This window comes from Garra rufa, chromosome 5 (assembly GCF_049309525.1).
Source record: "Garra rufa chromosome 5, GarRuf1.0, whole genome shotgun sequence".
Classification (NCBI taxonomy): domain Eukaryota; kingdom Metazoa; phylum Chordata; class Actinopteri; order Cypriniformes; family Cyprinidae; genus Garra; species Garra rufa.
In genome coordinates this window covers 56,428,084-56,449,251 of record NC_133365.1, presented here as the reverse complement: position 1 = coordinate 56,449,251, position 21,168 = coordinate 56,428,084, and the positions used below count along the sequence as shown (strand labels likewise).

The 21,168-nt window shown below is 35.4% G+C and overlaps 1 protein-coding gene across 1 annotated transcript in view; it reads left to right on the top strand.

Annotated features, from left to right (window-relative positions):
• Positions 1-21,168, top strand: part of LOC141334953 (netrin receptor DCC-like) — a 154,435-nt gene that overhangs the window by 11,457 nt on the left and 121,810 nt on the right. The window contains exons 3-4 of the mRNA XM_073840174.1: positions 1,841-1,991; positions 3,644-3,780. Coding sequence (XP_073696275.1) covers positions 1,841-1,991; positions 3,644-3,780 — 288 coding nt within the window. The remainder of the gene's footprint in view (positions 1-1,840; positions 1,992-3,643; positions 3,781-21,168) is intronic.

The following is a 21,168-nucleotide window of genomic DNA, read 5'->3' as shown; positions in this document are numbered from 1 at the left end:
GCTAATAATGCTAGTAATGCTAACATCATGGAAGCAACATCCTAATCATGCTAGCTACATGTTATCAACATGCTAATCATGTTAAAAACATACTTACAACATGCCAATCATGTTAGAAAAATGCTAATGCCTTGCTAATCATGCTAGCAACACATTATTGACGTTAATCATGTTACAAACATACTAGAAACATGTTAATCATGTTAGAAACAGGCTAGCAACATGTAAGTGACTTGTTAATCATGCTAGCTACATGCTAAATAAGTTAGAATCAGGCTAGCAACATGTTAGTAACTTGTTAATCATGCTAGCTACATGCTAGCAACATGCTAAATAAGTTAGAAACATGCTATCAACATGCTAAATAAGTTAGAAACATGATAGCAACTTGTTAGTAACTTGTTAATCATGCTAGCTACATGCTAGCAACATGTTAAATAAGTTAGAAACATGTTAGCAACATGCTAAATAAGTTAGAAACATGATAGCAATATGTTAGTAACTTGTTAATCATGCTAGCTACATGGTAGCAACATGCTAAATAAGTTAGAATCAGGCTAGCAACATGTTAGTAACTTGTTAATCATGCTAGCTACATGCTAGCAACATGCTAAATAAGTTAGAAACATGCTAGCAACATGCTAAATAAGTTAGAAAAATGCTAGCAACATGCTAAATAAGTTAGAAACATGATAGCAACTTGTTAGTAACTTGTTAATCATGCTAGCTACATGCTAGCAACATGCTAAATAAGTTAGAAACATGCTAGCAACATGCTAAATAAGTTAGAAACATGCTCGCAACATGCTAAATAAGTTAGAAACATGCTAGCAACATGCTAAATAAGTTAGAAACATGATAGCAACATGTTAGTAACTTGTTAATCATGCTAGCTACATGCTAGCAACATGCTAAATAAGTTAGAATCAGGCTAGCAACATGTTAGTAACTTGTTAATCATGCTAGCTACATGCTAGCAACATGCTAAATACGTTAGAAACATGCTAGCAACATGCTAAATAAGTTAGAAACAGGCTAGCAACATGTTAGTAACTTGTTAATCATGCTAGCTATATGCTAGCTACATGCTAAAACATTTATCCATCCATCTATCTGACAGACTGTATTGCCTTCAAAACATAAAAGCTTTAAAACTACTTTAAGCTTAAATTTTTTTTTGGACTGTAAACCATAAAATGTCTACAATTTCTACAAGTTTTAAAACATTTTAAAACATTTTTTAAAAACCTGTTCACAGTTTCTGATCATGCTTTTTCAAGCCAACTTATAGTTTGTCTTGAATTGATGACCTTTTTAATCTAGTTGATGTTGATCCTCTAAAGTGTGTAAAATGAGTTCCTGCGATCAGTTATTGAGTATCCGCAGACGGACGGGTCTCAGTCGCTCTCAGCTGTTCCTGCTGACCGTCTGCTGGTCTGTAATGATATGCGTGTAGATGGCGAGCGCAGGACTGGAGCGCTGGAGAACTAACTGAGAGAAATGCTGGAGTCCCCTCCGGACGGAACTGACTGGGTTGTTTTCTGACCAACGTATGCTGGATGTTTGGCTCAGGGCTGTTAGGAAGCGTCTCTGGAGGGAGAGACAGACTGAAGACTGAAACGCTGCTGTAGGCTTCAGGATGTGAACACTGCAGCACTTGAGCTGAGCGTGAGGAGCTCACAGACATGCAGCCACTAGACCAGCAACAACTGACCTGTGTGTGTGTGTGTGTGTGTGTGTGTGTGTGTGTGTGTGTGTGTGTGTGTGCGTGCGCGCTGATGGCGAGGATAAACAGTCAGATGCATGTGTGTAATCTAATGTTTGTGTGTTTCCTGAGCAGAGCCTGGAGTATCGCGATCGCTGACGTTCCTCCAGAGACCTCAGAAGGTCACGGCTCTACAGGGCAGAGATGCGGTTCTAGAATGTTCCGCCTCTGGATATCCCAACCCGTCCTTCTACTGGATGAGAGGAAACGAGCTGATCCAGAGCAGGTGAGCACAAACACATCACTGCACTGCAACAAATCGTCTTCTTACGTAGTGTTTTTGTCTTGTTTTCTAGTATAAATATCTGAACATTCTAGAATCAAGAGGTGGATCAATCATTTAAGATATTAAGTCTTGTTTTCTAAAAAAAAAAAAATATAAAAAAAAGTTAGTTTTTGCTGAAAACAAGCAAAAATATCTGCCAATGGCGTAAGAAAAAAAATGCTTGTTTAGCCTTTGAATTAAGATTTTTTTTCTTACACAATGGCAGATATTTTTGCTTGTTTTCAGCAAAAACTAACTTTTTTTAATATTTTTTTTTTTTTAGAAAACAAGACTTAATATCTTAAATGATTGATCCACATCTTGATTCAAGAATGTTTAGATATTTATACTAGAAAACAAGACAAAAATAAGTAAGAAAATCGTTCAATGACCTTTGAAATCTACGGACGTCTAAGAAACTAAAAAATCTGTCCTGATCTTTAGTTCTGTCACAGAAATTAAACTGCAAAAAAAATATATATATTTTTAATAGTTGTCTTGTTTTCTAGTATAAATATCTAAACATTTTTGAATCGAGGTGTGAATCAATCATTTAAGATATTAAGTTTTGGTTTTTAAAATATTATCAAAATTTTGTTAGTTTTTATTTTTGCTGTGTAACTCTTGATTCTTTACTTTCTTTTTTGAGAAATGTATTCTTGATGACTAAAAGTAGTAATTTATTTCAAAAACAACAAAAAAAAAGGACAGTAAATAAATAAATAATACAGACCCCCATTGGAAATTTCCAGCAACATTCCAGAAATTTTGGAAACTTTAGCAGGTTTAGCAGAAATGTGCATATATAACATTTCCATATATGAAATATATTGTCATATAAAGTAAAACCATATTTGAAACCTATTATAATTTGGAACAATTGCACATGAATTAAAACATATAAATTAATAACAATGACATAAACATAATTTAATAAACATAAGTTATGAGATATATATGTCACATCTCATAACTGTATATGTGATTCTGGACCACAAAACCAGTCATAAGGGTCATTTTTTTCTGAAACAGATTTATTCATCGTCTTTTTGTACAAAGCTGAATAAATCAGCTTTCCGTTGATGTATGGCTTGTTAGGATAGGACAATATTTTAGTTGAGATACAACTATTTGAAAATCTGCAATCTGAGGGTGCAATAAAATCTAAATATTGAGAAAGTTGTTTTAAATGAAGTTCTTAGCAATGCATATTACTAATCAAAAATTAAGTTTTGATATATTTATGGTAGGAAATTTACAAAATATCTTCATGTTTAATATCCTAATGACTTTTGACATAAAAGAAACATTTTGACCAGGACAATGTATTTTTGGCTATTGCTACAAATACAGCTGTGCTACTCCAGGGTCACGTATGTCATATATTACATTTCTGTATGGGCCAAATGTTTGCATGCTACTGTAGTGTATTCCAGCTCTAAACTCTGATTTCAGCTGATCTGTATGTTAATAGACTTCCATTAAAGCATCTGTTATGGCAAGCATGAGAGAGCGACTCTCTTCTGCATTGATGTTGGTTTTCTCTTCATCTCTGCTGCGTTCGGTTGATCTCTGTCGAGTCTGATGGCGTTTCTGTTCTGATTCTCCGTCAGATCAAAGAAATACTCTCTCCTGAGCGGAAGCAACCTGCTGATCAGCAGCGTCACAGACGACGATTCAGGAACATACACCTGCGTCGCTCACAACAAACAGCAGAACATCTCAGCGTCCTGCGAGCTCTCTGTACTCGGTGAGTTTACTATAACCCTCAGATCCGCAGCTCATTTCATCAGAAAACTCTCATGACTATAATACAGACATATGTGATCATTCTAGCTTCATTTACTCACCTCTGTGAGTCTTTACTCTCAAAATCTGCCAAATCTTATTCACGCGTCAACATTAGATCCACTTGTTTTTGAGTTTATGATTGTGATGCAACTAAAAGAGATTGTAACATCTGATGCACACGTCTGTTCTGAAATGTTTTTGTGTTTTCTGCTCAGCAAGGAAGGCTGCATTAATTTGATCAAAAATACTGTAAAAATGTAAAATATTATTATAATTCAAAAAGCTGTTTTCCATGTGAATATCTGTTAAACTGTAATTTATTTCTGTGATCAAAGCTGCATTTTCAGCATCATTGCTCATCTATTAGAACTCATTCTAATATGCTGACTTGCTGCTAACAAATTCTTAAATCAAGAAGGATTTTCTAGACAAGTAAAAATTATTGTCGTTTTCAGAAAAAAACAAGTCTTAATTAAGTGCATTTTTGCTTGAAACAAAGAAAATTATTTGCCAATGGGGTAAGAAAAAAAACTCAATTAATTTTGACTTGTTTTTTCTGAAAACATTTTGATATTTTGGCTGGAAACAAGACAAAAAATCTAAGTAAGAATTTTTTTTTGCAGTGCAAGCATTTCTGATTATCAAAGTTGAAAAAAATTGTGCTGCATAATTTTTTTTTGTGGAAACCATCATGCATTTTATTTTTCAGGATTCAAAAATTAATATAACGTTCATAAGCATTTATTTGAAAAAAAAGTCTTTTGCGATATTAAAAATGTCTTTACTGTCACTTTTAATCAATCGTATGCATTCCTAATTAATAAAATTATTTTTTGTTTTAATTCCAGACTTTTATTCCAGTCTATACAGACAGAAATGTTTCCTAAGCAGCAAATCAGTATATTAGAATTATTTCTAAAGGATCATCACTGAAGACTGGAGTAATGATGCTGAAAATTCAGCTTTGCATCACAAGAATAAATTACATTTTTAAATATATTCACACAGAAAACAGTTATTTTAAATTGAAATAATATTTCACAATATTACAGTTTTTTCTGCATTTTTAATCAAATAAATGCAGCCTTGATGAGCATAAGAAACATCTTTAAAAACCATTAAAATCTTACTCCAAATCGTATATATATATACAATTGACAAAAACGCACAACAAAATACTAACATGTTAATTCTACATTTCAATTCAAGATTTTTTACTCATTTAAAACACAATGAAATGTAATATCCTCCCTTATTCTTTTTATATATTTTAATATGTTCAAGTCAGAATAAGCATGTTGTTTGAATTTTACATGATTTTTTTCCACTGAATGACAATGTAACATTATTTCAACCAAATTGTGACATTTTATTCTACAAAAACGTATTTGAAACATTAAACGTAGACACTTTACTTACATTTAAATTTGCTATGGAAATAAAATCACTTTTGTACATTTCCTTTGGCGTGAACATCTTAACGTCTTTGACCTATTTATATTTATTCATTTACGGCACTTTTTGATTCAAAGCAACTCAAAAATGAACCTGTTCGTAATGCAAAGTTTCAGACATAGTTCAGATTAGTAGAAGCATGAATATATGAGAAATAAATGAATTGATTTTGAATTCACCCAATAGAGTGACAATAATTGATCTGGATCAGATGATGAACATCTGCTGATGTGATCGTCTCTTTAGTCGGCATCCGTGCGGCTCGACGCGTTCATATTAATATTCATGTGTTGTTCTGACGGAGAGTTTGAGTTTGTGTGGGATTAAAGACATTTGGAAACTTCTGGAGAACCTTTGCCGAGAAACACTCTTGTTTGTTGATCTGATTCTCATTTCCGTGAGTTTCTTCTTCCTTTGTGGGATCTTCTCTGTTTGATCATTAGCTCTTTGAAATGAGGTTTTTGTTCTTGTTTTTATTTTGCCATCCGTGCAAATCCTCTTTGTTTATATTCAGCGCTTATTACGTGAGATTTTCACAGATTTGTGTGCTTTTGTAGATGTTTTGTTCATTTCGGAACTACATTCTGATTGGACGCTGGTAAACGTGCCTCTGATACATTATTCAACAGTTAGCTCTGTTCCTCAAATCTGATTGGCTCAGATTTCAGCTTCAGGTTTTGATCTGTTCTGCTTAGTAAACCAGTTGTTAGTTGTAAGTGCTTCAAACCACTAACTAGACCAGATAAGTGTGCCGCTAGTGTTCATTTCAGCTGTGTCCATCATCACGTCTCTGTCATGCGGTGCATTTGCTCTCAGCCGTTCTCAGGTGTTCATGTTGTACAGCCACTTCCTGCACTTTAATCCAATTATAGAAGGACTGCAGGATATTTGACATCCAGCGGCGGCTGTATTATTATTATTATTCCGGCCTGTAAATCAAATAAAGCCGGCGTGCAGGAGTGTGCGGCCGTTCAGGGCTCTGGAGACTCTTTCAGGAGAAATAAAGCTCAGACAATCTGAGAATTTTTTATATATTTTTATTTAGCTATGTTTTTTTTTCTTTGTGTATCTGTTTTTTTAGATTTTAATTTTAAATTGAATTAATTAATTAAATTATTTATTTGTTTTGAAAGATAATGTGACACTGAAGACTGCAGTAATGATGCTGAAAATTCAGCTTTTTATCACAGGAATAAATTACATTTTAAAATATATTCGCATAGAATACAGTTATTTTAAATTGAAATAATATTTCACAATATTCCAGTGTTTTTTCTGTATTTTTAATAATAAATGAACATAAATGTCTCTAAAAACCATTATAATCTTATTGATCCAAAATGTCATATATACAATTGCCAAAAACACACAACAAAACTACAAACATGTTAATTAAAATTAAAATGAATAAGGACAATATGTGGAATATGAAAAAAAAAAAAAAAAAAAAAAAAATCTAATTCAAACTATTGATTAAAAACTACAATAGTATTTTGATAATGGTAAAGTATCTAAATAAAACTAATAATTAAATTTTATTTAGAAAGTACATTATTGGACCTTAAAAAAGGTTTCTGGGAAATAGAATTACGGAATATATTTATTGACTTATTTCATGTTTTGTAATAATTTAGTTAAATTATTGTATATAATTAATTTAAATGTTGTTGTTATAATGATTGTAGGTGTTACATTTTTTACAAAGTTTTTCAGCTAATATGTGACACTTGACCACAAAACCAAGCCGTAAGTAGCACATATATATATTTGTAGCAATAGTAAAAATACATTGTATGGGTCAAAATGATCTATTGTTCTTTTATGCCAAAAATCATTAGGATATTAAGTAGACAGATATTAGATATTAAGTAGTAGTTAAGAACTTTACTTTTTTTTTTTTGCACCCTCAGATTCCAGATTTTCAAATAGTTGTATATTATTTATTTATTTATTTATTATTCCAGATGATATAAATTCTGTATAAGTTCTTCAAAATGGATCTTTTAGGAATTGTTCACTGAAAGGTTCTTTGGAGGACCAAAATGGTTCTTCTAATGCATCCCTGCAAATAAACCCTTTTCTAACCTTTATTTTCATAAGTTTAGTATGCAGTTTGTCCTCGTGTTTGTGTTTTCTCTCTGGCGTGTTTCTGTGGCGTCCAGCTGAAGGTGAGACTCCAGAGGATCCTAGAAGCAGGTTGTGATGTTCTAGTGAGGGACGCTGGTTCTCAGAGGCTTTCTAAAGCTGTTCAGATCTCAGATTGTCATCTCAGATCATATCTGTATAGAAACCCTGTATATAAGTCCCTAAAGACCCTAAATCATACTGTGGCATTGCCTATTTCAGCTAAACCAGTCAATTAAAGAGACATTCCACTCAAAATCGACCTTATGTCATTTAAATACAAAAGAAGATATTTTGAGCATTGTCTCAATTTTTTTGTCTTTACAATGAAAGTCAGTGGGGTCCAAAATCTAGTTCCCAACATTCTTCAAAATATCTTCTCTTCTGATCCACAAAAAGAAATTCATATATGTTTTAATAGCATGAGGGAAGTAAATGGTGACAGCTTGATGATTTCTAGGTGAACTATGCCTTTAAATCAAAATAGAAGTCTTTTTAGATCATCTTAAGGGTTATTTTTGTTGGTAATTTGACCCAAAAACATACTGTAGTGATGCTTATTTTGGCTAAAGCAGAGAATTACAGGGATATTTCAATAAAAAATTGATCATTCTGTCATCATTCACTCACCCTTATGTCATTTAAACAAAAGATATTTTGAGATGTGTTTGTGTGCATACAGTGGAAGTCAATGGGGTCCAAAATCTCTTTCCCAACGTTCGAAAATATCTTCTCTTCTGATCCACAAAAAAAATAAATAAATAAATAAATAAAAAAATAAAATTGGTTTTAATAGCATGAGGGAAGTAAATGATGACAGAATGATGATTTCTAGGTGAGCTTTGGCTTTAAATCACAATAGGAGTTTTTGTTTAGATCATCTTAAGAGTTATTTTTGTTGGAAATTTGACCCAAAAACATACTGTAGTGATCTTCAAAATGGTTCTTTTTAGGAATTGTTCACTGAAAGGTTCTTTGGAGAACCAAAAATGGTTCTTCTAAAGCATACATGCAAGAACACCCTTTTGGAGCCTTTATTTTTATAAGTTTAGTATGTAGTTTGTCCTTTTGTTTGTGGCGTCCAGCTGAAGGTGAGACTCCAGAGGATCCATGAAGCAGGTTGTGATGCTCTAGTTCTCAGAGGCTTTCTAAAGCTCCTCAGATCTCAGATTGTGTGGAACAGAAGGATTCACGTGTGCAGTATTCATGAGCTCCGTCACGCGCCGCCAACCTCCATCCCGTCTCAGATGCAGAAACAACCGTCCAGACGTCTCTCCTCTCACTGCTCTGGATGGACACTAGTTAGTGCCCTCGAACGGAGAGCGTTCTGTGTGGGTGAGAGATGAGCTGGAACAGATGGCGTGAAGGAAACGGCAATTATTTAACACGACTCCTGCGAATCCTTTAATTAAACCTAAGTTTTGTGGTCAGAAACTTTGCAGTACTTTTAATTGGTTCCTCAACGTAAAAACATCTTCAACTTAAATATTCCATGCATGTTTTGGTATTTTAGAGTTTCTCCAGACGTCAGTTCTCCTGAGATGATGCCAAATAAAAATATCATCATTTATTGAGTGTAATGATGCGGTAAAGCTATAATAATCATACGTTTCTTTGGATGTCACCCTTTTTACGTCTGTTCTTCTCATCTGGACGAACATTACGCAATCGGATACGGCGAACGCACAAACACGGCTCACTTTTATTAGAAAATGTTTAAATCTGGTTTGTGATTAAAATGCATGAGCGCGACGAGCGCTGCCTGCGCAAGATCATTTTTTAATCATGAGTTTGCTGCTTTTGCACAGATATAGGTTTGCATGGATATAAAGCTGGAAAACGAGGATGCACAGCTTTCTTTTGCAAGCATTTGTTGTTTTCTGCATCTGTGATCATGTGGAACAAACCTGAAACCTTCTCTGAAACTTAAAAAAAGTGTGAATCTGTTGCCTCTTAAAGGTACAGTTCATCATTTACTCACTCCTCTGCTCATGTTGTTCAAACCTAATGACTCTCGTTCTTCTTTAATTCACTATTTTGTTTTTTGTGCATATAATGAGTCACTGGGGTCCAATGCTGCTTTTTTGGTTCAGATGTTCTTCAAAACATCAGAAGAGAGTAAGGCATACAGGTTTTAATGACATGTTGACAGAATGGTGATTTATGCATGAACTATCCCTTTAAATCACAAAAAGAGTCATTTTAGATCATCTAAAAGTCCCTAAAGACCCTAAAACATACTGTAGCAATGCCTATTTTAGCTAAACCAGTCAATTAAAGAGATATTGCACCCAAAATGGATCAGTCTGTCATCATTTACTCACCCTTAAACAGAAGATTTTTTTGGATGTGTTTTTGTGCATACAATGAAAGTCAATGGGGTCCAAAATCTGGTTCCCAGCATTCTTCAAAATATCTTCTCTTCTTATCAACAGAAGACATTCATATAGGTTTTAATAGCATAAGGGAAGTAAATGATGACAGAATGTTGATTTCTAGGTGAACTATGCCTTTAAATCACAACAGGAGTCATTTTAGATCATCTTGAGAGTTATTTTTGTTGGAAATTTGACTCAAAAACACTGTAGCGATGCTTATTTTGACTAAAGCAGAAAATTACAGGGATATTTCACCCAAAATAAATAATTATGTGATCATTTATTTAATCTTATTTCATTTAAACACAAAAGAAGACATTTTGAAGACTGTCTCAGTGTTTTTTGTCCTTACAATGAAAGTCAATGGGGTCCAAAATCTAGTTCCCAATGTTCTTCAAAATATCTTCTCTTCTGATCCACAGAAGAAATTCATGTATGTTGTAATAGCATGAGGAAGGTAAATGATGACAGAACGATGATTTCTGGGTGAACTATGCCTTTAAATCTCAATAGGAGAGTTTTTTTTCTGTTGGAAATTTGACCCCAAAACATACTGTGGTGATGCTTATTTTGGCTAAAGCAGAGAATTAAAGGAATATTTCATCATTTACTCAACACTATGTTGTTTAAACCTTTAAAACTTTCTTTCTTTTGTGAATCACTGAAGAAGACATATTGATAAATGTTTCAGTGCTTTTGTGCATATAATGAAAGTCAACAGTTTCCAATGTTGATTGGTTCCAAACAATGTTCTGTTATGTTCTTTTGAAGAAAGAAAAACATGTTTGAACAACATGAGGAAATTAAATAATAGCAGAATGACCTTTTTTTAGGTGAACTATATCTTTAACCCAACATATCTATGTTCTAAGAATATTTAAGAAACGTTCCCATTACGTTATAAATACGTATATGTTCTCGGAACGTTCAAAATGTTCAGTTTTTATAAATAAATAATAGCAGAATGACCATTTTTAGGTGAACTATACCTTTAACTTAACATAACCTAATAACATTTTGCAAATGTTCCTGCTACGTTATAAAAACATTATTGCTGAATGTTCTTAAAAAGAAAAAAAGAAAAATTCTTGGCTATGCAAATTTTAAAGAGACATTCCATTTTATAATTTTACAAACATTATGAGAATGTTGTTTTGATGTTCTCTGAACATTCTGAAACAAGCAGTTGTATTTAAATATATATATATATATATTAGGCAAACATCCAACTATTTCAGAGAATGTTCCATGAATGATGTATAAATAATGTTTTTGTGCTAAGGTTGTGATGAATGAGCGTTCTGTTAGCTCTTTGTTCAAGTGTTTAGTGTTTTTGTGAGTGTGTTTGAGACGCAGTGCTCGTGTCTCTTCTCTGTGGTGTAGTAATCTCAGCGGTTCGTGACGTGTTGAGCACTCGGTCTTCACATGTGAATCTGGCTGTGGTAAGTGAACCCACGTGCCTCATTAGTCCGGTCTCCACTGGTTTGACTGGCAGTTCAGTGCAGTCCGTTTAGTGGGATTCTGGCCTCAACCCAGCGCTGACACAACACTCGCCTGTGTGTGTGTGTGTGTGTGTGTGTGTGTGTGTGTGTGTGTGTGTGTGTGTGTGTGTGTGTGTGTGTGTGTGTGTGTGTGTCTGTGTCTGTGTCTGTGTCTGTGTCTGTGTGTGTGTGTGTGTGTGTGTGTGTGTGTGTGTGTGTGTGTGTGTGTGTGTGTGTGTGTGTGTGTGTGTGTGTGTGTGTGTAAAAGCATGTGTGAGTGTGTGTGTCCAGGGCTTCAGCAGGAGATAATGAGGCGTCCGCTGGACTGTCCGGTGTGTTTTTGCTGCCAATCAATTCATTCATAGTTGACTGAGAAAGAGGAGGAAACACAATCAGTGTAAAAGTACCAGTGACATAAGCTTGTCAAAGTCAGTTTAGTTAATAGCTGCTCTCTGTGTCCAACGCTTTAACCAGCTCACATAATAACACTAACCATACAGACACTTCGTGCACTTTACAAATAAGAGTGTGATCATTACTCTCCTCCTCCTGATTTCACACCTCATAAACACTGTTAAAATTGTGGAATATTGTTATAATTTAAACTGTTTTCTATGTGAATATCTGTTCAACTGTAATTGATTAAAGCTGAATTTTCAGCATCATTACTCCAGTTACTTTACTTTCTGTTTTATTTTTTTTATTTTTTTGGACGGTTTGACTACTCAAAAGATAATATCGAAAAATATAACAAAATTAATTTGTTTCCTGCTAGCTAAATTTCACATACATAAACAAAATCTGGCTCTGAACCTCTTTTTTCTTTATTCAGAGTTGATCTAGACAAGTACATGGAAGCTATCCAAAGTTCTGTTCATCCTAAAACAGTCAAAACTGCATCTCTGTATTCATCCGGTGTGTCCTCTTAAGGTGGATATTTATTTATTTATTTTATCTGGCAACACCTCCCTTATGCAAATTAACCAAAAATGGTTGTTACACTAATCATAGTTTAACCATATTTTTTGTAGTAAAATTGTGGTTCTGAAATCCTCAACTGAATCCAGTGATTCGCAAATCTGCACCGAAGTTCCGAACTGAATCAAATGATTCACGAATCCACACCAAAGTTCCGAACTGAATCAAATGATTCACGAATCCGCACCGAAGTTCCGAACTGAATCAATGCGAACCGAATGATTTGCGAATGATTTGCGAACCCACTCCGAAGTTCCAAACTGAATCAAATGATTCACGAATCCGCACCGAAGTTCCGAACTGAATCAAATGATTCACGAATCCGCACCGAAGTTCCGAACTGAATCAAATGATTCACGAATCCGCACCGAAGTTCCGAACTGAATCAAATGATTCACGAATCCGCACCGAAATTGTGTGTGTGTGTGTGTGTGTGTGTGTGTGTGTGTGTGTGTGTGTGTGTGTGTGTGTGTGTGTGTGTGTGTGTGTGTGTGTGTGTGTGTGTGTGTGTGTAAAAGCATGTGTGAGTGTGTGTGTCCAGGGCTTCAGCAGGAGATAATGAGGCGTCCGCTGGACTGTCCGGTGTGTTTTTGCTGCCAATCAATTCATTCATAGTTGACTGAGAAAGAAAAATTGAAAAATTGTTAAAATTGTGGAATATTGTTATAATTTAAACTGTTTTCTATGTGAATATCTGTTCAACTGTAATTGATTAAAGCTGAATTTTCAGCATCATTACTCCAGTTACTTTACTTTCTGTTTTATTTTTTTATTTATTTTTTTGGACGGTTTGACTACTCAAAAGATAATATCGAAAAATATAACTAAATTAATTTGTTTCCTGCTAGCTAAATTTCACATACATAAACAAAATCTGGCTCTGAACCTCTTTTTTCTTTATTCAGAGTTGATCTAGACAAGTACATGGAAGCTATCCAAAGTTCTGTTCATCCTAAAACAGTCAAAACTGCATCTCTGTATTCATCCGGTGTGTCCTCTTAAGGTGGATATTTATTTATTTATTTTATCTGGCAACACCTCCCTTATGCAAATTAACCAAAAATGGTTGTTACACTAATCATAGTTTAACCATATTTTTTGTAGTAAAATTGTGGTTCTGAAATCCTCAACTGAATCCAGTGATTCGCAAATCTGCACCGAAGTTCCGAACTGAATCAAATGATTCACGAATCCACACCAAAGTTCCGAACTGAATCAAATGATTCACGAATCCGCACCGAAGTTCCGAACTGAATCAATGCGAACCGAATGATTTGCGAATGATTTGCGAACCCACTCCGAAGTTCCAAACTGAATCAAATGATTCACGAATCCGCACCGAAGTTCCGAACTGAATCAAATGATTCACGAATCCGCACCGAAGTTCCGAACTGAATCAAATGATTCACGAATCCGCACCGAAATTGTGTGTGTGTGTGTGTGTGTGTGTGTGTGTGTGTGTGTGTGTGTGTGTGTAAAAGCATGTGTGAGTGTGTGTGTCCAGGGCTTCAGCAGGAGATAATGAGGCGTCCGCTGGACTGTCCGGTGTGTTTTTGCTGCCAATCAATTCATTCATAGTTGACTGAGAAAGAGGAGGAAACACAATCAGTGTAAAAGTACCAGTGACATAAGCTTGTCAAAGTCACTTTAGTTAATAGCTGCTCTCTGTGTCCAACGGTTTAACCAGCTCACATAATAACACTAACCATACAGACACTTCGTGCACTTTACAAATAAGAGTGTGATCATTACTCTCCTCCTCCTGATTTCACACCTCATAAACACTGTTAAAATTGTGGAATATTGTTATAATTTAAACTGTTTTCTATGTGAATATCTGTTCAACTGTAATTGATTAAAGCTGAATTTTCAGCATCATTACTCCAGTTACTTTACTTTCTGTTTTATTTTTTTATTTATTTTTTTGGACGGTTTGACTACTCAAAAGATAATATCGAAAAATATAACTAAATTAATTTGTTTCCTGCTAGCTAAATTTCACATACATAAACAAAATCTGGCTCTGAACCTCTTTTTTCTTTATTCAGAGTTGATCTAGACAAGTACATGGAAGCTATCCAAAGTTCTGTTCATCCTAAAACAGTCAAAACTGCATCTCTGTATTCATCCGGTGTGTCCTCTTAAGGTGGATATTTATTTATTTATTTTATCTGGCAACACCTCCCTTATGCAAATTAACCAAAAATGGTTGTTACACTAATCATAGTTTAACCATATTTTTTGTAGTAAAATTGTGGTTCTGAAATCCTCAACTGAATCCAGTGATTCGCAAATCTGCACCGAAGTTCCGAACTGAATCAAATGATTCACGAATCCACACCAAAGTTCCGAACTGAATCAAATGATTCACGAATCCGCACCGAAGTTCCGAACTGAATCAATGCGAACCGAATGATTTGCGAATGATTTGCGAACCCACTCCGAAGTTCCAAACTGAATCAAATGATTCACGAATCCGCACCGAAGTTCCGAACTGAATCAAATGATTCACGAATCCGCACCGAAGTTCCGAACTGAATCAAATGATTCACGAATCCGCACCGAAGTTCCGAACTGAATCAAATGATTCACGAATCCGCACCGAAATTGTGTGTGTGTGTGTGTGTGTGTGTGTGTGTGTGTGTGTGTGTGTGTGTGTGTGTGTGTGTGTGTGTGTGTGTGTGTGTGTGTGTGTGTGTGTGTGTAAAAGCATGTGTGAGTGTGTGTGTCCAGGGCTTCAGCAGGAGATAATGAGGCGTCCGCTGGACTGTCCGGTGTGTTTTTGCTGCCAATCAATTCATTCATAGTTGACTGAGAAAGAAAAATTGAAAAATTGTTAAAATTGTGGAATATTGTTATAATTTAAACTGTTTTCTATGTGAATATCTGTTCAACTGTAATTGATTAAAGCTGAATTTTCAGCATCATTACTCCAGTTACTTTACTTTCTGTTTTATTTTTTTATTTATTTTTTTGGACGGTTTGACTACTCAAAAGATAATATCGAAAAATATAACTAAATTAATTTGTTTCCTGCTAGCTAAATTTCACATACATAAACAAAATCTGGCTCTGAACCTCTTTTTTCTTTATTCAGAGTTGATCTAGACAAGTACATGGAAGCTATCCAAAGTTCTGTTCATCCTAAAACAGTCAAAACTGCATCTCTGTATTCATCCGGTGTGTCCTCTTAAGGTGGATATTTATTTATTTATTTTATCTGGCAACACCTCCCTTATGCAAATTAACCAAAAATGGTTGTTACACTAATCATAGTTTAACCATATTTTTTGTAGTAAAATTGTGGTTCTGAAATCCTCAACTGAATCCAGTGATTCGCAAATCTGCACCGAAGTTCCGAACTGAATCAAATGATTCACGAATCCACACCAAAGTTCCGAACTGAATCAAATGATTCACGAATCCGCACCGAAGTTCCGAACTGAATCAATGCGAACCGAATGATTTGCGAATGATTTGCGAACCCACTCCGAAGTTCCAAACTGAATCAAATGATTCACGAATCCGCACCGAAGTTCCGAACTGAATCAAATGATTCACGAATCCGCACCGAAGTTCCGAACTGAATCAAATGATTCACGAATCCGCACCGAAGTTCCGAACTGAATCAAATGATTCACGAATCCGCACCGAAATTGTGTGTGTGTGTGTGTGTGTGTGTGTGTGTGTGTGTGTGTGTGTGTGTGTGTGTGTGTGTGTGTGTGTGTGTGTGTGTGTGTGTGTGTGTGTGTGTAAAAGCATGTGTGAGTGTGTGTGTCCAGGGCTTCAGCAGGAGATAATGAGGCGTCCGCTGGACTGTCCGGTGTGTTTTTGCTGCCAATCAATTCATTCATAGTTGACTGAGAAAGAAAAATTGAAAAATTGTTAAAATTGTGGAATATTGTTATAATTTAAACTGTTTTCTATGTGAATATCTGTTCAACTGTAATTGATTAAAGCTGAATTTTCAGCATCATTACTCCAGTTACTTTACTTTCTGTTTTATTTTTTTATTTATTTTTTTGGACGGTTTGACTACTCAAAAGATAATATCGAAAAATATAACTAAATTAATTTGTTTCCTGCTAGCTAAATTTCACATACATAAACAAAATCTGGCTCTGAACCTCTTTTTTCTTTATTCAGAGTTGATCTAGACAAGTACATGGAAGCTATCCAAAGTTCTGTTCATCCTAAAACAGTCAAAACTGCATCTCTGTATTCATCCGGTGTGTCCTCTTAAGGTGGATATTTATTTATTTATTTTATCTGGCAACACCTCCCTTATGCAAATTAACCAAAAATGGTTGTTACACTAATCATAGTTTAACCATATTTTTTGTAGTAAAATTGTGGTTCTGAAATCCTCAACTGAATCCAGTGATTCGCAAATCTGCACCGAAGTTCCGAACTGAATCAAATGATTCACGAATCCACACCAAAGTTCCGAACTGAATCAAATGATTCACGAATCCGCACCGAAGTTCCGAACTGAATCAATGCGAACCGAATGATTTGCGAATGATTTGCGAACCCACTCCGAAGTTCCAAACTGAATCAAATGATTCACGAATCCGCACCGAAGTTCCGAACTGAATCAAATGATTCACGAATCCGCACCGAAGTTCCGAACTGAATCAAATGATTCACGAATCCGCACCGAAATTGTGTGTGTGTGTGTGTGTGTGTGTGTGTGTGTGTGTGTGTGTAAAAGCATGTGTGAGTGTGTGTGTCCAGGGCTTCAGCAGGAGATAATGAGGCGTCCGCTGGACTGTCCGGTGTGTTTTTGCTGCCAATCAATTCATTCATAGTTGACTGAGAAAGAGGAGGAAACACAATCAGTGTAAAAGTACCAGTGACATAAGCTTGTCAAAGTCACTTTAGTTAATAGCTGCTCTCTGTGTCCAACGGTTTAACCAGCTCACATAATAACACTAACCATACAGACACTTCGTGCACTTTACAAATAAGAGTGTGATCATTACTCTCCTCCTCCTGATTTCACACCTCATAAACACTGTTAAAATTGTGGAATATTGTTATAATTTAAACTGTTTTCTATGTGAATATCTGTTCAACTGTAATTGATTAAAGCTGAATTTTCAGCATCATTACTCCAGTTACTTTACTTTCTGTTTTATTTTTTTATTTATTTTTTTGGACGGTTTGACTACTCAAAAGATAATATCGAAAAATATAACTAAATTAATTTGTTTCCTGCTAGCTAAATTTCACATACATAAACAAAATCTGGCTCTGAACCTCTTTTTTCTTTATTCAGAGTTGATCTAGACAAGTACATGGAAGCTATCCAAAGTTCTGTTCATCCTAAAACAGTCAAAACTGCATCTCTGTATTCATCCGGTGTGTCCTCTTAAGGTGGATATTTATTTATTTATTTTATCTGGCAACACCTCCCTTATGCAAATTAACCAAAAATGGTTGTTACACTAATCATAGTTTAACCATATTTTTTGTAGTAAAATTGTGGTTCTGAAATCCTCAACTGAATCCAGTGATTCGCAAATCTGCACCGAAGTTCCGAACTGAATCAAATGATTCACGAATCCACACCAAAGTTCCGAACTGAATCAAATGATTCACGAATCCGCACCGAAGTTCCGAACTGAATCAAATGATTTGCGAACCCACTCCGAAGTTCCAAACTGAATCAAATGATTCACGAATCCACACCAAAGTTCCGAACTGAATCAAATGATTCACAAATCCGCACCGAAGTTCCGAACTGAATCAAATGATTCACGAATCCGCACCGAAGTTCCGAACTGAATCAAATGATTTGCGAACCCACTCCGAAGTTCCGAACTGAATCAAATGATTCACGAATCCACACCAAAGTTCCGAACTGAATCAAATGATTCACGAATCCGCACCGAAGTTCCGAACTGAATCAAATGATTTGCGAACCCACTCCGAAGTTCCGAACTGAATCAAATGATTCACAAATCCGCACCGAAGTTCCGAACTGAATCAAATGATTCACGAATCCGCACCAAAGTTCCGAACTGAATCAAATGATTCACGAATCCGCACCGAAGTTCCGAACTGAATCAAATGATTTGCGAACCCACTCCGAAGTTCCAAACTGAATCAAATGATTCACGAATCCGCACCGAAGTTCCGAACTGAATCAAATGATTCACGAATCCGCACCGAAGTTCCGAACTGAATCAAATGATTCACGAATCCGCACCGAAGTTCCGAACTGAATCAAATGATTCACGAATCCGCACCGAAATTCCGAACTGAATCAAATGATTTGCGAACCCACTCCGAAGTTCCGAACTGAATCAAATGATTCACGAATCCGCACCGAAGTTCCGAACTGAATCAAATGATTCACGAATCCGCACCGAAGTTCCGAACTGAATCAAATGATCCACGAATCCGCACCGAAGTTCCGAACTGAATCAAATGATTCACGAATCCGCACCGAAGTTCCGAACTGAATCAAATGATTCACGAATCCACACCAAAGTTCCAAACTGAATCAAATGATTCACGAATCCGCACCGAAGTTCCGAACTGAATCAAATGATTTGCGAACCCACTCCGAAGTTCCGAACTGAGTCAAATGATTCACGAATCCGCACCGAAGTTCCGAACTGAATCAAATGATTCACGAATCCGCACCGAAGTTCCGAACTGAATAAAATGATTTGCGAACCCACTCCGAAGTTCCGAACTGAATCAAATGATTCACGAATCCGCACCGAAGTTCCGAACTGAATCAAATGATTCACGAATCCGCACCGAAGTTCCGAACTGAATCAAATGATTCACGAATCCGCACCAAAGTCCCGAAGTGAATAAAATGATTCGTGAAGCAGAAATGAAGTCCTGACCGGAATCAAATGATTCGATCAACCGCGCCAAAGTTCCAAACTGAATCAATTGCTAAATCAAATGCTGAATCAAATGCTTCGTGAACCTGCGCCTAAGTCCCGAACTGAATCAAATGATTTGCGAAACGGAACTGAAGTCCCGAATAGAATCAAATGAGTCGCAAACCCGCACTGAAGTCCCGACTGGAATCAAATGATTTGATAAATCACGCCGATGTTCTGAACTGAATCAAACGATTCACAAACACGCACTGAATTTCCGAACTGAATCAAATGATTCACAAACACGCACCCAAGTCCCAAGTCAAATGATTCGTGAACTGGCACTGGTTAAGAGCATCCAGTAATCTCATACCATTGAAGTCAATTTTATGTTTATATGAATATATATTGTGATAAATATTTGGGAAATTATTGTTGTATCTGGTTGTATATAGAGTGATAGTCAATATAATGGGAGATTGGATGAACAAAAAAAGAAGCTAGGGGTAAAGGTTTGGTTTGGATATTGGTGGGACAGAAGAGCAGACAACAGACCCCCATACAACTACCTCAACATTTCCACATTTACAATAGACTTTTGACCGCAGTTTGATGTCATCTAAAGTCATTGCTGTGGTTCTTTCACCACCACTGCTGCTACATAAATATGACGTATCACACACATAGATGCTGTCCGTCTGAAAGAACGAAATGGTGAACTAGTGAGTGAATGTGTGTGTTGTTCACAGTGTGCACTACAGCGAGTGTGCACTGACTCTGGTGATTGAAATGGGATTGTGGTTGTTAATACTATGAAATGAGATTAACCAAATGTTTGGGAAATCCAGCTAGTCTCACAAACACCGACGGAACGGGATTGAGATTACAGTAACAAAACCCTGACCCGCTTAACCGGATTAACCTCAGTAATGACCCGTTTAGTGTAAATCAGCTTGATTATGATTGACTGAATTAAAGCAAGATCAGCGTCTGCTTCTACTGTATTCTGAGTTATATAGCATATACACTATGGAGTCTGTTGCAATAACTAGTGTGCAGCCTAACTAGGGGGCATGTGAAGGAGTCATCAGTGCATTTAGAATTCAGATAGTCAAGAAATAGTTACTATAGTTAGCTAAAACTACAACCATTAAAATGTTACTTGAAATAAATGATACTTTATATTAAATAAAACAAAATATAAAACACCTTATTTTATTTCAGCTACATTGCTGCTCAAAAGATTTGTAATGTTTAAAGAAAGAAAAAAAAATGCTCATCGAAGTTCCAAAGAAATATTATTGCAATTCAAAATAAGAGTTTTTTATTTTAATATATTTTAAAATGTAATTTATTTCTGTGATGCAAAGCTGAATTTTCAGCATCATTACTCCAGTTTCCAGTGTCACATGATCCTTTAGAAATCATTCTAATATACTGATTTATTACTTTTATTATCAATGTTGGAAACAGTTGTGCTGCTTAATATTTTTTTGGAACCTGGGATACTTTTTTCAGGATTTTTTGATGAATAAAATGTTAAAAAGAACAGCATTTCAATAATATAAGTCTTTACTATCACTTTTGATCAATTTAATCACATCCTTGCTAAATAAAAGTATTAATTTCTTTCAAAGAAAGGAAGAAAGAAAAAATGTACTGACCGCAGACTTTGAACGAGGAGATTATTGTTACAAAAGTTTTCCATTTAAAATAAATGCTGTTCTTTTTAACATTTTATTTATCAAAGAATCCTGAAAAAAGTATCACAGGTTAAAAAAGATATTAATTGAGCTGTTTCCAACACTGATAATAAAAAATCAGTATATTAGAATGATTTCTGTAGGATCATGTGACACTGAAGACTGGAGTAATGATGCTGAAAATTTAGCTTTGCAGCTTTGGAATAAATTATATTATAAAGTATATTAAAGTAGAAAACCACTATTTTAAATTGCATTAACATTTTGCAATTTTACAGCTTTTTTTCTGTATTTTTAATCAGATAAACACAACCTTGATAAGCAGAAAAGTCTCCATTAAACAGCATTAAAACTTTTGAATGGTAGTGCAGGTGCCAAGA